The sequence below is a fragment of the Oryzias latipes genome, chromosome 12, assembly GCF_053564925.1.
Source record: "Oryzias latipes strain Hd-rR chromosome 12, Olatipes_Hd-rR_3.1".
Lineage (NCBI taxonomy): Eukaryota > Metazoa > Chordata > Actinopteri > Beloniformes > Adrianichthyidae > Oryzias > Oryzias latipes.
The window spans coordinates 18,045,284-18,061,736 of record NC_136248.1 but is presented as its reverse complement, the minus strand read 5'-3'; the positions used below and the strand labels follow the sequence as shown (position 1 = coordinate 18,061,736).

The 16,453-nt window shown below is 36.6% G+C and overlaps 1 protein-coding gene across 2 annotated transcripts; it reads left to right on the top strand.

Annotated features, from left to right (window-relative positions):
• The first annotated feature begins 1,794 nt into the window (after positions 1-1,794).
• On the top strand, positions 1,795-10,013 carry LOC101175176 (sodium/glucose cotransporter 1-like). Of its 2 annotated transcripts, XM_004074818.4 has the most exons (15): positions 1,795-2,020; positions 2,405-2,476; positions 2,749-2,853; positions 2,992-3,051; positions 3,128-3,232; positions 3,313-3,418; positions 4,176-4,256; positions 4,329-4,537; positions 6,144-6,279; positions 7,560-7,667; positions 7,765-7,915; positions 8,004-8,172; positions 8,621-8,836; positions 9,208-9,310; positions 9,410-10,013. In XM_004074818.4, the coding sequence occupies exons 1-15, from the start codon at positions 1,877-1,879 to the stop codon at positions 9,622-9,624; spliced, it is 1,980 nt and encodes a 659-aa protein (XP_004074866.1). In that variant the 5' UTR covers positions 1,795-1,876; the 3' UTR covers positions 9,625-10,013. The 2 variants fall into 2 exon arrangements, with proteins under 2 accessions (XP_004074866.1, XP_020563379.1); XM_020707720.2 differs by lacking the exon at positions 3,128-3,232.
• The last annotated feature ends 6,440 nt before the right edge of the window (positions 10,014-16,453 follow it).

Here is a 16,453-nt window from a genome sequence, read left to right as displayed (position 1 = left end):
CCATCACAGGATCATGATCCTGTAATAAAGCTTATTCCAACAACTTTTTGATATGGGTGAACATGCACAGTATACCCAAAATAGTCATACTGTCTTTTTTGTTGTTTGACTCCCTTGAAACATGCATAGTGTCCAAAAGCTTTCTTACACCAGTTTACCTATATACCACAAAGAGGCTATTAATGGTTAACACAATAAAAAAAAAGAATAAAAAGTAGTCAAGCATTTTATTAATGCAAAAAAAGGTGGGATGAAGTAAAGTTATACATTTACATAATAACTTTTAGTGTCGAAGCATGCCTGCGCATATGTTTATGAAGAGGCAGGGTACAAGAAGCAGTTTGAATAACTTACCATAGTTTTTAAAAAGTAGTTTAGAGTGTTTTAAAAGCTGGTTTGATGAACTTTATTTTATATTTCACCCATTTTAGGTAAATATTCTGGAAACTGGAGATTCAGTCAAGTAAAACTTGAGAAAACTAAAAACTCAGAAAACTTGTAAAAAAGTATTTTAGACAAGCTTTAGCAACATTGCTGGGTTCTTCTGTTTTAAAATTATTGAAATTAGACAAAGACATTGGACTTTTTAAAATGTGTTAGAATGCAGACAGATTATCAGAGTTTTAGGAAAACAACAACTGTCCTGCAGAGACACCTAGTGGCTCTTTAACTGTCTTACATCATTTTAATTTGATCAATAATACCTTCCAATTTTTTTAAATCTTTGCTTAATATTATTTTCTTAACTAACTTAAACGCATAAATATATTACATGTACACAAAGGAAAACTAATTTTGAATAGATTAAAGTGAAATACAAACACTAAACAAAGCAAAACTTTTATATCAAAATACATAATAAAGTTGAATTTTTCAAACTAAAAGAGCAGTCAACAATTAGTTTAGAATGTAGCATTAATGTATCATTTAATATAATTATTTTAATAATAAAGTTTTTTTTAATTAAAAATTACTTAAATAAATTTAACAGCGTCTAGACTAGTGGATGTGTAATCACATTACACAATGGCATAAATCCCAATTCAACATATATATTTAAAATAATATAGTATTCGTGCTTTAACGCAAGCTTTCCAGGCTTTTCAAGAAAAAGAAGGCAGTGCAGATTAAAAGTGACGTCCCAGATTATTTTTTTTCAGAGGTGATAGAAATAGAAATGACTCATTTGGACAGTGAAAAATCAGATTAAAATTAAAACAACAAATATAACTTAGCCACAGCGGAGATGATGGTATATCTATACAGCAACCAAATCTGGACACCCTGCAGTCATTTAGTGGACCATTACCTCCTTTACAACTAGTTAAACTTTGACTGAGGTGGGTTCATGTAACACCTGCATCAAGCCAACACACAGCGGCACAGCTGAAAGAGAAAAAAAAACCAAGGTGTTGAAATGACTCAATCAAAGTCCAGATGTTACCTGACAGAAGATTGGGCCAAAATTCTTCAACAAAGATATGAGTCTGCTCATATGTCTCTTACATAATGAAACTTTTTTTATTTTTTTTATTTTTTATAGATGTGAGGACCAGATAAATGCATTTAGAAGACAACTGCAGAGGATTTTCATATTTTGTTTGTCTTATTTGTTAATAATTAACAGCACTTTTTAGAATTGATTACAAACAGAAAGATAGAATATGTATAATAGAAATATTAAGCTGATTTTCAAATAAACTGGTAAATTTAGAGGCAATAAATCCTCTCCAGAAAACTGACACACACGTTACACATGTTGACCCTCTCACCATCACCATACACAAACACGTGCATGTGCCGGCACACACCCACAAGATATAAAGGTAAGTAGTTGTGGGGAAAATTTAGTCAATGTCCGACCGCTTCCAGCAGGATGTCTCGAGATTATTTTGGATTTTCTTTCATCACAAGAAGTACAAGAAATGCGAGCAATGGGAACACGGTGGCCCTCAACAACCCAGCCGACATTTCTGTTATTGTAATCTATTTTCTGGTTGTCTTGGCTGTGGGAATATGGGTGAGTGTTCAGTCCTCCATCAACTTTCTCTTTGTGGATTTGCTGGGATTTGATAAAAAGAATGACAGAAGACAATGCATATGAAAAGATAACTGTAGAAAATACCTTTTTTGTTATCTTTTGTTCACTTTTTTCACACATTAGGAATGCCACTTTTTTAACATTATGCATATAGTGCAAGAAAAACCTCTTTTTACAAATTAACAAAGTTAAAACGCAAGTCTCAGATATCCAGTTAAACTTTATTGAAAGGCATCAAAGACACTAATATTTTAAACTGCATGCATGATGATTCTAAGGATTGTTGCACTAGCTATAATGCGTCACAATACAAATCATCTTACTTAGATATCCACTGATTTTTGGTGGTCTGTCCTGTTGCAGGCGATGGTACGCACCAATCGCTCCACCGTGGGTGGCTTTTTCCTCGCAGGAAGGAGTATGGTGTGGTGGCCGGTGGGTATCATTCTTTCAGGATTGCACAACTGTCCTTCAGTCCATGTAACATTGTATAAACCACATATATGATTGCTCTGCACTTTTGTGCACCATGTGATGCAGTGCACAACAGCAACTTTTTATTTGAATTCATTCGGCTGTCAGGCATCTTGGTTTTAATTTTCCTTCTACTGTTAGCACAAAACATGAACAGTCATGAACAGTCTAAAACTGTGCAAGAAAATCACTGAACACTGAAGGTGTAACAAACTCCATTGTGAACTCCACAGATTGGAGCATCACTCTTCGCTAGCAACATAGGCAGTGGCCACTTTGTAGGGCTTGCAGGTTCGGGTGCAGCTGCAGGAATAGCCACTGGTGGATTTGAATGGAATGTGAGTACAAATACCATTACTAAGTAATGTGTGAGATGTAATTTATATTATTATTTTCATAGGTAATCTTAGACTGATGATTTTTAAAAGAATTTAACAAAAAGAAATACAATTTGTTTTTGTTAACATGTGTTTCAGGTTCTTATTGTTATTGTGTTACTGGGATGGATCTTTGTGCCAATTTACATCAAAGCTGGGGTAAAGTAATCTACGTTTACTATCTTTTCCATGAATAGTTTAAAAATAAAAGGAAAATATTGCCTTTTTTGTCTAGGTGGTTACTATGCCTGAGTACCTGAAGAAAAGGTTTGGAGGATCCCGCATTCGAATCTATCTGTCAGTGCTCTCCCTGATCCTCTACATCTTCACTAAGATCTCAGTATGTGACTCTGATGCTCATAATTCTGTTACAGCTTTGGTTGCTGCTGGTAATGTAATGCTTCTTTTTTTTCCATGCAGACAGACATGTTTTCTGGAGCCATTTTCATCAACCAGGCTCTTGGGCTGAACATCTACGTTGCAGTTATTGCGCTTCTACTGATCACTGCAGTGTACACTGTCACAGGTCTGCATAAAAATGCAATCTTTTTTGCCTACATTGAATTTTCTTAAGCTACGGACACACCGGGCATGTGACACGCGTTCAAGAATGCGCGTTTAGCCCACAGTGTTCACACTTGTTAAGCAGGGAGGGGCTTCTTCTTCATTTGTTACCTTTTACTAGTGCAAGTTCGCCACATACAGTTGGAAAAGGGTTGGCATGAAATGTCAAAGCAGAACATATTTCAAAAATTTGGCTCCTGGCTTTTTCTTTCACAGCTTTATTCCAATATATGAAAAACCTGGTGTCATGTAATTCTCCTCCGTGCTTTTCAAATGATCGTTAATTTTCAAAGAGTCTGCACTCCCATGAATTGAAAAGGACGCCATTGATACGTCACAAAACCGACTTCCTGAGTTGTCAAAGTTCCACTTGATGTGTTCAATGGCCAAAACCCACCTTTACATAGACTTTTCAGTGGAAGTGGCTGCTTAGATGTGAGTTGCCAAGGGCAGTGTGAATGTAACTTTATAAACTAAAACATAGGAAAAAGTCTTATCTTATGACACTAAAACTAGGGGTAAAGTCTTCTCTAGCTGTATCCATTCTACAGTTGTAAACACAAACACACTTTCAGTTCCATCTGGATGCTCAGAAATAGTGCACACTCAATTAAAATTACACCAAAAAGGCAGTCAAGCCTATTTTTAGATTTTTTATTGGTAAGGGACTGATTGAATTTTGAAGGGAAATCATTAATGTCCTTCTTTTTGTGTCTCAGGTGGACTTGCTGCAGTGATATACACAGACACCTTACAAACCTTCATCATGCTAATAGGGTCTTTCATTCTTATGGGCTTTGGTAAGATAAAAAATTATTTTCTATTGTTAATCCATTAAAGTCTAAGATCTTCTAACCATCACAAATCCACAGCTTTCAATGAGGTGGGAGGTTACGCAAGGTTTGAAGAGCTCTACATGCAGGCGGTCCCAACAATCAAAGGGAATTTTAGCGCTGAGTGTTTTGAGCCACGACCAGACTCCTTCCACCTTTTTAGGGATCCAGTGACTGGAGACCTGCCGTGGCCAGGCATGGTCTTTGGACTCACTATTCAGGCCATTTGGTATTTTTGCAATGACCAGGTTAGTAAAGTAAATAACTGTTCAAATTGTGAGGATGCTTTGCAATTATGGATGGCAAATAATTTTCTGCAGCTCAACCAGGAAAAAACTGAAATTTTAGTTATTCGTCCTGAAGCCAAGAGGGAGAAACAGTTTCTGAAGCTGCAGCAACTTTCATTAAGTCATTCAGAAACAGTCAGAAACCTGGGTGTTATTTTTGACTCTAAGCTAACTTTTATCCCCCATATAAAACAGGTGGTTAAAACTGGTTTTTATTATCTCAAAAATCTGGCTAGAGTCCGCCCACTGCTCTCTCTTGCGAATATGGAGATGCTAATGCATGCTTTTATCATGAGTAAAGTTGATTATTGTAACGCCCTGCTTGCTGGTCTTCCAAAAACCAACATTAGGAACCTTCAGCTTCTCCAGAACTCTGCTGCACGAGTTCTTACAAAGACCAGGAGGCGAGCTCACATCACCCCAATTTTAAAATCCCTGCATTGGCTTCCCATATGCTTCAGGATTGATTTTAAGATACTTTTAACCGTTTTTAAATGTCTTAACGGTCTTGCGCCTTCTTATTTATCAGATCTTTAAGATATGAACCCTCGCGGAGCCTGAGATCCTCTGGCACTGGTCTGTTGACCATTCCAACTGTAAAAACTAAAACCTATGGAGAGGCTGCATTTCAGCACTATGGCCCCCGTTTGTGGAACAGTCTGTCAGAGGACCTGAGAGCCGCAGAGAGCATTGATGCTTTTAAGAAAAGGCTTAAGACCTATCTTTTTAACCTGGCTTTTAGCTAATTTTTTACTACTTTTATTTATTTATTTATTCAGTTATTTATTTATATGTACTTTTTATTTTTATTTTATTTATTTATCTATCCATTTTATCTTGTTTTATGAACTTGAACCTGATTTTTAACGCATTATTTTAATTAACTTTATTTTAATGTTTTATTGTTTTTATCAATATGTTTACTTGTTTATTCTCATTTTTATTCAATTTTATTTCCGGTGCTTCCTCAGCTGGATCCTCTCCCTCTGGGTCGGCTGCTGTTCAGCCACTGCAGCTCTGGATGTGGACCTGCATCACCGCTTAGCTGTGGTGGAGCGGTCCCCGCCTGTGATGCTGCATTTGGCTGTCTATGCGGCTGTTCACAGAGGGGGAGGTTCCAATTATTAGCGTTTCCAGCATCCTGTTTTTGTGCTCAGCCTATTTCTCATTGTCCTTGCCATCACTTAAGGGGTGGGAGGTGTGAAAGGAGTGGGGGGCTGGGTACGGGGAGGGGGCCCTATTTATTTATTTATTAATTTTTATTTTATTTTTAATTCGTCAATACTTGTTTTTATATTTTGTTGTGTTTTAATGTAAAGCACTTTGTGTTATATTTTTATATGAAAAGTGCTTTATAAATAAAGTTTGATTGATTGATTGATCTCTGTGACAGTAAAAGCTTATACTGTGTACTATAGGTAATCTAAAGACATAAATGCAGACTCAACCAGTCAAAGTTTAAACTTTTGCGCAACACTTTAGAATAGCTGCATATGCACAGTAAGTGTATTGCTAAAAAAACAAAACATTAAATGCTAATGACATTTCCTTAAATCTTTATCGACAGGTGATTGTTCAGCGTTGCCTCTCTGCCAAGAATCTCTCTCATGTAAAAGGTGGTTGTGTCTTGTGTGGCTACTTGAAACTGCTGCCGATGTTTCTCATGGTTTTTCCTGGGATGATCAGCAGGATTCTCTATCCCGGTGCGTATGGTAGTGAAATTTGAACAACAGAATCTTGAAATAGCATTCCTTAAAACCCACTCTGATCATCTTTTTATACATTGCGAAACCATGCCCAGTGGTCTTTAACTATGATTGTGCTGGTTTTAGTCAAAATAAAAAAAATCTGCGTTGTTTCCTAAGACGTCGTTTCTGCAGAGTGACAGTAGTTCCTTTGGTGCGGAGTGAACCTGTCTCTACGTCCTGGCATCCATCTGTTTACATGCTTCCCCACTATCTTACAGCCCCTCACACCCCCAAAAAATGACAAGTAATATTGGAGGCACCCAGCTGTACAGTTTGGAGCCAGACACAAGCTTGGACAAGAAAAACTAGCTAGCTTGCCGTGGTAGCTCAATTCATTCCATTATTTCAGACCAAGAACTGCAACACATCTCACCTTTGCATTAGTTTGAACTGTAACCTGTTCAAAGGGATAAAAACCTTTTAAATTATACTAACTAACTCCTCTCTGTATATTTTTTAGAACTAAAATATATTTAATTCTGTAAATAATTTCTAATACTTTACTAAACAATGTCCTTTAATTTTAAACTTTTAGTTCAACTAAATGAAGAATTTGTTGGTTCACAGCGTCCTGCTATAATAACTCATCTAATAGTTTTTTTCTGTAATTTTAACAAGGATTCAATAATAGCTTTTCCTGCACTTCCCCAAATCTCTGCAGAATATGAAAGATACGGGACAACTAGTGAACAATAAATAAGATATAAAGTATTTTTGTTTAATACATCGCTGATTTGTAACAGATTTCCGATAGATCTAGAAACTTTGCGTTTATATAATTTTTGTAAGATTTCCCAGACAATTTATCATCAATTATTAGACCTAAAAAGGTACTTCTTTAAACTGAATTTCTGCACCTTTCAGACATTATTTAACATTTCCTATCTTTTTGCTACCAGAAAAAAGTCATACATTTTTTTTATTGTCATTTAGAGATAACTTACTATAATCAGAGCAGATTTTAATCAACTGAAATTCTTGTTCAACTACATTTAGCAATTTTTTTCCTGCACAAAAAATATTGTTAACATTAGTAAACATAATATATTTCAGCTCTATTGTTATTAAAAAAATATCATTCATGCACAATGAAAATAATGATTTTTTTATAGATGTCCTCCATCATGAGAAAAAGTACACAAAAACATGTTAAAATGCCCCAAAAACTGTTTTAATTGGAGTGGGTCTTTAAATGAAATGAGTTTTATCCAAATGTTTTTTTTTCCGATATTCAGATGTGGTGGCGTGTGTGGACCCAGAAGAATGTCAATCATACTGCGGCTCTAGTGTGGGATGCAGCAACATCGCCTATCCCAAATTAGTGGTGGATCTCATGCCCAATGGTAAATTTCTGTGACTTTACTCCTGTGACTTTACTAAATCTCTTAAGTGTATTGAATTCGATTTGTAATGCTCTAAATGTATTGTTTTCTCTCCTAGGTTTGCGGGGTCTCATGCTTTCTGTGATGCTGGCGTCTCTGATGAGCTCCCTTACCTCCATCTTCAACAGTGCTAGCACTCTCTTCACAATGGATATGTACACCAAGATCCGCCCCAGAGCCAAAGAACGGGAGCTCATGATTGCTGGCAGGCAAAACACATTTCTTATTATTTCCTTAACAAAGATTCTCAACTGGTTGGACTACAAATTTTAAGTTTCATGTTTTAATTGTTTACAGATTGTTTACCTTGGGTTTGATTGGTGTGAGCATCGCGTGGATCCCTGTAGTTCAGACAGCTCAGAGTGGTCAGCTCTTTGACTATGCTCAGTCCATTACCAGCTACCTTGCTCCACCAATTGCAGCCGTCTTCATCCTCGCCATCTTCTGTAAACGTGTCAATGAGCCTGTAAGTTTACTCTATGTTCTATTTTACTCCTATGAAAATAATAGCTTGAGGATAATCACTTAGAATTGATAGTCTACAATTTTTCTAATAATATTTTAGATTGAGCATAATGAGAAAAAGGAAATGTATGGCCATTATACCAATGGTCTTCCAAAATAATCCATTAATAATCCATTAAAATTCAGTGGTAACAACTTTGACTACCATAGGGATATCAGCTTCACAGAAAACTCTACTTTTTGAGTTGCATCAAAAATTTTATAACTACATTTAAAGCACTTTTTCGTGTATTTTGAAATCTTTTGGCATACAAATAAGTCACATACACAAAATAGGTCCCAGTTTAGAAGGATAGGCTTAACATCTTCATCACAGAAATGACTGTTACAAGGGTTGGGTCATCAGTGTTGCTTAGCTAGTTCTAACTGTATTTTGTTCTCAATCATAGGGTGCCTTCTATGGACTCATGATTGGTCTGCCAATAGGCCTGTCCAGGATGATCACTGAGTTTGTGTATGGAACGGGTAGCTGTGCTAACCCCAGTGATTGTCCAACAATTATTTGCGGCGTGCACTACCTTTACTTCGGCATCATCCTGTTTGTGTTGTCGTGTATCATCATCATTGGTATATCCCTAATGACCAAACCCATTGAAGACAAACATGTAAGTGTTCTCCCCAAGACAAACTTGAATAAATCATTAGCTTCTCAATTTAATTTTACTGGAACTTGTTCTGTTTTTCATTACTTTAAACACAAGCAAACTTTCAACCAACTTTGGTCAATGTTATTGGTGTTTTCTTTTTATATTTTAATCTTTGTATATAAGATTGAAATGTGATCATTTTTAGTCAAGAGGAGTCCATCATTCGTGACTGTTATTGCACTTAAGGTTAAAACTGTTTATTAGGTTTATAATATCAATTTTGGTTTGCCATACAGGTCCTAGTGTGGATTTAGTTTTATTACATTTGAGGGAGGGATCAATGCCCTGATACAAACCCTTTAGTCCTGATGATTGTATTGTTTACTCAGCTGCATCGACTTTGTTGGAGCCTTAGGAACAGCACTGAAGAGAGGGTAGACCTGGAAAAAGATGACTGGGTTGGTAGGGAGGACAACAGCATAAATGAAAAAGGTAATCAGCGACTAGTGGACAATAATGATGCTTTTTTTAATCAAATATAAACTACTTTTTTTTGTTTTTTTTGCTGTTTTTCTTTTTTCTGCATGACAGAACCTAAAAAAGAACAAGGCTTCTGTAAGAAAGCGCTGCTGTGTTTCTGTGGGCTGGAGGAGAGTGAAGCTCCGAAATTAAGTCCTGAAGAAGAGGCAGAGCTGAAGAAGCAGCTCACAGACACCACAGAAGCACCTTTGTGGAGGAAGGTGGTGAACACCAATGCAATCATACTTTTATCTGTGGCTATGTTTTGCCATGGTTTTTATGCTTAGAGAAGCTTTAACTGTCTTTCCAAGTAATCTGATTATGAAGATTAACATGTTAACATATTATAATATTGACAGAAACATTTTTTTTCTATTATTCAAATTTTATATACGTAGATATTACATGCTATACTATTCTGGTCTTGCATTTTACTTGAGGGAAGAAACCCTCTAAACACTTTATCATGTTAGGCTCACAGAATTAAAATAAAAAAAACACTAGGAGTAATAGCCATGGACTGTTTGTCTGACATAAAATCCACAAAAAACACTAAGGAAAATGTTAATGTGCAAATCTGTACTGGTCATGTTTAACTTTGTTATACTACTAAAATGTTTAAATTTTTGTTCATATCTTGCTGTTTCTTTAATAAAGTTTTGAAGTTTTGTCATCTAGATTCCATTTTCCCTGTCTGTTTTAAGGCTGGTCTCTCTGAGGCTTTTAACTTGAAGGAAAATACTTTAAACTATCAAAATATGTTCACCTTTCTTCATGATGGAACAACTGCTATTATTGTTACTGGGCTAAAGTTTGAAACTCAATGTCCCTTTATGGAACCAATTTGTCTACAGATTTAAGGAAGTTAAATGGAATATTTTTTAAGATCTTTTTTTACACTGTATTGTGTCGGTTAATGAGACAAAAAGAGAACTCAGAGGCTATTCAGACAGCGTGTTTTCAAGGACATCTTTTGGTTAAAATATATTTAGGAAATTACAGCACTTTCAGAATCAGTAGCTGAAGCCATAACATATGTTTACACTTTTACCAAATTAGTTGTCTAAACATATATGCTATTGAAGCATAAACTATTATCCATTTTATAAAATCGCTCTTTTAAATATCAACAACAGCTGCAGTTTTATGTGCAAAATTTCTTTAATCGGATCAAAGATCGGATTAGAACTGAAAAACTTTATCCGATTATATTAAACGTTTATATATACGTCACACTCTCCATCGGAATAAATCATTTTTACAAGCGCTAAAACGATCTAAATCACTTGAAACAATAGAAGAAGAAATAGCTAGTTCAGTTTTAAACAAATTAAGCTACGGCATAGAGCGAGATGATCTCCATGTACTATTACTATTATTATTAAGTGACTGTTCGCTCATAATAGAGAAGTACAGTAGCAACTTATAATTTATACAATTTAGGTGTTGAAGAAACAGGAGCCCCAGTGGTGTGTGGAGCAGCTCTGTTCCTCCTCCTCCTCCTCCTCCTCCTCCTCCTCATGCTAATCACACACTGATGTAGGACCACATCCATTTTTGGAAGACAGCATCGTGGTTGTTATGGTCATTCTGGCTCAAAACCAGCACCGTTCAGACGGAGTCGTCTATCTATCTATCTATCTATCTATCTATCTATCTATCTATCTATCTATCTATCTATCTATCTATCTATCTATCTATCTATCTATCTATCTATCTATCTATCTATCTATCTATCTATCTATCTATCTATCTATCTATCTATCTATCTATCTATCTATCTATCTATCTATCTATCTATCTATCTATCTATCTATCTATCTATCTATCTATCTATCTATCTATCTATCTATCTATCTATCTATCTATCTATCTATCACTGTTTTGTGTACATATATTATTTGTAATTTAAGCCTTGCTAATGTGTGTGAATACGTTTTATTGATGTCTAAAATATTAGATCTGTAATCAAGGTATTGCAATATTTAATTGTCATTATTTTTTTTTGTACATGTAGTTTGTAAACTGTTGATCCTAATTTACTATCCAAATTATTAAATTAAACATAGAATGAACGGGATGACCTAGGCTGTGTCTCCCCCTCTGTTGTTTGGGACTAGTGTCATATGGAAACTCAATCAATAACCTGTCCTGGGCTGTCCTCTAGGGACTCCTAGTGGTTGATAAAGTATTGCACATTTTACCAATTTGCTCAGTGTGATGGTCACCTAGAAAAGTAAATTTAAAATAAAAAACTAAAAAACGAAAAATGGTTCTGTAATTATTTCCATCTGTTCCTTACTAAAAATCCATTGAAAATTTAAAAATGTTGGTTTTTCCCCCGCAATGGACATTTTCTTTTCAACGTTTTCAATATGACAATTTAAGATTTGTTTTATTTGAAGTTCTCTTATTCAGAATATTGTATTCATGTTTAGAAAACCAGATCCATTTTACTGTAAGTGGTAGCAGATTCTCATTTACCCATCTTTCTTGGCTCTCATCTAACTATAGCCAATAATTAACAAAGAAACACGCTTATCTATGAAGGACATTTACTGTTCAGTGTACGGGTTGAAGGTAAGGTTAAGTCTATTTTATTAGCTACTTATATAAAATAATCCTATTACAGTTTTTCTCCATTCGTTTGGCTCATTTCTTGAAACAGAAATTACATTGTGAAAATTCTAAAATCACTTGGCAAAACAGTCTTACAGTTCAGCACAACACTGTAGCTCACTTGCAAAATCTAATATATCTCTCAAAACTGTTCACTCATGCTTCCAAACTAAATTCCTTTCCCATGTAAAGAGTCGGTGCCACGGAAATGGCAAAGGTCCTTCTCAATTGTTTTGGCTCATTTCTTGAAGCAGACCGGACGTTCTCAACACTCTTGGTGCTTTTGCCAAAATAATGTGGATGGTTCGGCACAACACCATGGTTCACCTGCAAAAGTTCATATCTCTCCCAAAACAATTCACTCATGTGTCAAAACTAAATTTCCTTCTCATTTAAACAGTCAGTGCCCCCAAAACACTGTGTCCCTTTAGCATTGTGTAGGCACTGCAAGTCAAAATGATTAGATGTTTTGTCACTATAGCAGAGGACTATTGAAATATCCTTCATGTCCACCTCTCAGTCTTAGCTCAGACGTTTATTGACATTGGTCACTGTACTTTTTTTGTATGGCTAACAGAATACAATTTTGAAAAACTGAAAAAAAGAAAAAGGATTTTAGGGTAAGAGTAGCCTCTAAGATTTACAGTAACAGCACACATTGCACTCATACTGCCAAGGAAAGTCTAACCATTATCATTCACACACATAAAGTAACTTTCATACATCAGAATAAAAAGAAAATGTTTACAGCATAACATACTTTATAATTTAAACACAAACAAAAAAACAATGAAAATGATATGCAGCCTGCAGTGCTGTAAAAAATGCTTGAGTTTCACAACTAAAAGTTCTTCACTGGTCGCTGTCCTCACCCTCCCTCTCCTGGCCATCGTCCTTACCCTGCTGGCCGTCCACACTCTGCTGTCTGTCTGGCCACAGATTCTTGTCCATATCACAGCATATTTTCTCCCTTGTGATGCAACGAGGGAAAAAACAGCGTGCATGTGGCAACCATCCCCTACACTGATCTCCTTTAACATCCTCACACGCAGCATCCAGTGCATGGAGCAGGGACCTCTGATGTTGTGCCTCATGCTCACACACTCACCACCTCCAAGCGGAGAAAAACTCCTCAATAGGATTGAGAAAAGGAGAGTAAGGTGGTAATGAACACTATGACCATCCTTGGATGAGTAGTGAACCAGGCCATGATGAGCGGGCCACGGTGGAAATTCACATTGTCCCATTTAACATATAGTGGTAGGTGAGGCGCTACGAGACCTCTCTCATTTTCAGGGATCAAATCAAAATAATAATACATTTATTAAATTTTCCAAGGGATTCAAATTTCGTATTCATGGTATTATGTTCTTGACTAATTTTGACAATTGGACAGACTATTGTGCATGTGATGACTTACACAATGAAATGATGTTGACTCATTTTGGAGCGAACAACCATTAGACTGAGAATCAACAATCAGTTTAGATCAACAAGATCTATTCACTTGGAAATTGTGATAAATGAAGGTTACTTATACTTAATCATTTGAAAGATGTACTGAGACATTGAGACATGTACTAAGACATTTGCAATTTGATGAAACCAATGAGAAATTCCATTCTGTTGTGAACAATTGCAGAGTGGTTTGGAAGTTTGTCCATGTTGTTTTGAGAATGTAATTTCTGTTTCAAGAAATGAGCCAAACCACTGGAGAAAAACTGTAAGTACAGGTAGCCTACATTTAGCACAATTTCCAAGTGAATAGATCTTGTTGATCTAAACTGATTGTTACAGCATAATATACTTTATAATATCAACACAAAAAACAAAACAATGAAAATGATATGCATTCTGCAGTGCTGTAAATAATGCTTGAGTTTCACAACTAACAGTTCACTGGTCGCTGTCCTCACCCTCCCTCTGCTGGCCATCGTACTCATCCTGCTGGCCATCCACACGCTGCTGTCTGTCTGGCCACAGATTCTCGTCCACATCACAGCATTTATTCTACCTTGCAATGCAACGAGGGAAGAAACGGCGTGCATGTCGCAACCATCCCTACACTGATCTCCTGTACTATCCTCACACGCAGCATCCATTGCATGGAGCAGGGCCCGCTGATCTTGAGCCTGATGCTCATACACTCACCACCTCCAAGTGGAGAAAAACTCCTCAATAGGACTGAAGAAAGGAGAGTAAGGTGGTAGGAACACTAAGACCATCCTTGGATGAGTAGTGAACCAGGCCCCAATGAGCGGGCCACGATGGAAATTCACATTGCCCCATACAATAACATATAGTGGTAGGTGAGGCGCTTCGAGACCTCTCTCATTTTCAGGATCAAATCAAAATGAAGGCGGGCCTCGCTGGCCTATGTTAGTCAAGTTCTAGTTTCACCTGACTGTCAATCGCTGTAATTAATTTATCAAATGTTCCAAGGGATTCATATATCATATTCATGGTATTATGTTGTTGAATAACTTTGACAATTGAACATACTATTGTGCATGTGATGACTTACACAATAAAATGATGCTGACTCATTTTGGAGCGAACAACAATTAGAGTTAGAATCAACGATCAGTTTAGGTCGGGGGTCGGCAACCCGCGGCTCAGGAGCCGTATGCGGCTCTTTTGCGCTGCTCTAGTGGCTCCCTGGAGCATTTTCAAAAACGTTTAAAAATGTAAAAAGATAGGGGAGATAAATATATTTTTGGTTTTAATATGGTTTCTGTAGGAGGAAAAACAAGACACAATCATTCTTAACGTTTTCCAATGCTGTAAGAATGTGTAGAATAAATATTGCAACACCCAGCAGGTACGCCACTTGCAGCAGGAAATACGGGAGCCAAGCTGTCAACAAGTTGAGCTGTCTATCAACTGGCAGCGCTGGAGAACTGTCCCTGTCCCATACACCGCACGCCTTTGAACAGTCTCAGAGAGAAGGAGGCAGTAAGAGAAGCTGAGAACACAGTCTCCTTCCTGGCATAACCAGCCCATTTACCTTGAACATACACCACATTGAACATTGCACACTGGTCATCAACCTCTCCCTCTCCCACACTCTTGGTGCAACATAAAGAAACAACATAACAGGAAGAATAAACAAAGGTGGAACAACCAACCTGCCATATGAAAAGAAACGTGGGCAAACAGAAACGCTCATGCTGAGCCCTAATTAGATCAGGAGACCGAATCCCACAATCCCCTGCTGCTAACAGACCTAAAATGCACATGACCACCACTACAATATTAAATTTCAACATTTCTGTCAACGAAAATTTGCGTCATAGCCTGCGACACACATTTCTGCCAGCAGGGCTTTTTTTTTTTTTTTTTTAACTCTTAGCGGACTGCTAGGCAGGTGGCTGATGTAAATCGAACCACCGTCAGCTCCGTGCATTGCTTGATGAAGTTGAAAGCGAATATTCTGATCTCCTGCTACAAAACAAAGTCCGATGGCTGTCCAGGGATGATATTTTGCGTCACTTTGTCGTCTGTTTCGAACACGTGCAAACGTTCCTGAAAAACAAAGACCTGAACTACCCGCAACTGGAAGATCCTGAGTGGCTCGAAAAGCTGCACTTTTTGGTGGATATGACTGTGACAAATCACATAAACGAGCTGAATGAAAGTCTCCAGGCGCCATAAATGCTTGAAGCTGTTTTTTCATTCGGGCGCAAGCTGACTGTCATGGGGCACGCACAATCCATTTTATTGTTTTGTGTTCGAATCCTCAAAATAAAAATGACTTCAAAAATCGGATTTCTTTATTCCCTTTTTTTCATTTTATCAAAGCAATGAAACATAATTAATTAATATTGTAATGAAGTTAAACTTGCACAACAGAGCAGTCACGTGACGCGTCGTTCTCCGCAGAATGCACTGCAGGGCAAATAAACATTTAATTGTTAATGCTCATTATGTATTTGTAGCAACTTAGTCATTTTGATAGTAGCCTAATATAGCTAATATAGATACATATTGCATGTGTTGCCTTCATCAGAAGGCTTAAATAGGGCTTTTAATATTTTGAGGCTCCAGACACATTTGTTTTTTGTTTTTTTCGTCCAATTTGGCTCTTTCAACATTTTGGGTTGCCGACCCCTGGTTTAGATCAACAAGATCTATTCACTTGGAAATTGTGCTAAATGTAGGCTACCTGTACTTAATCAATTGCAAAGATGTACTGAGACATTGAGACATGTACTATGACATTTGCAATTTGATGAAATTAATGAGAAATTCCATTCTGTTGTGAACATTGCCAAGTGGTTTGGAGGTTTGTCCATGTTGTTTTGAGAATGTAATTTCTGTTTCAAGGAATGAGCCAAAACAATGGAGAAAAACTGTAATGTGTTATTTTGAATGAGTGCAAACCATGTTTCAAAATGTGAACAAAACATTCTTATTATCAAAACGTTACATATTTGCATTAAAATAAGAACATTTTTTAACCTTTAACTCTTATATGAAACATTTTTGTCACTAAAT

What these genes read in the sequence shown, in the direction of transcription:
- LOC101175176 (XM_004074818.4), top strand. Translation starts at nt 1,877, where the DNA reads ATGTCTCGAGATTATTTTGGATTTTCTTTCATCACAAGAAGTACAAGA. An exon ending in CTGGTGGATTTGAATGGAAT is followed by an intron (nt 2,854 to 2,991) that starts GTGAGTACAAAT and finishes CATGTGTTTCAG; the next exon opens with GTTCTTATTGTTATTGTGTT. An exon ending in CAGCAGGATTCTCTATCCCG is followed by an intron (nt 6,280 to 7,559) that starts GTGCGTATGGTA and finishes TCCGATATTCAG; the next exon opens with ATGTGGTGGCGTGTGTGGAC.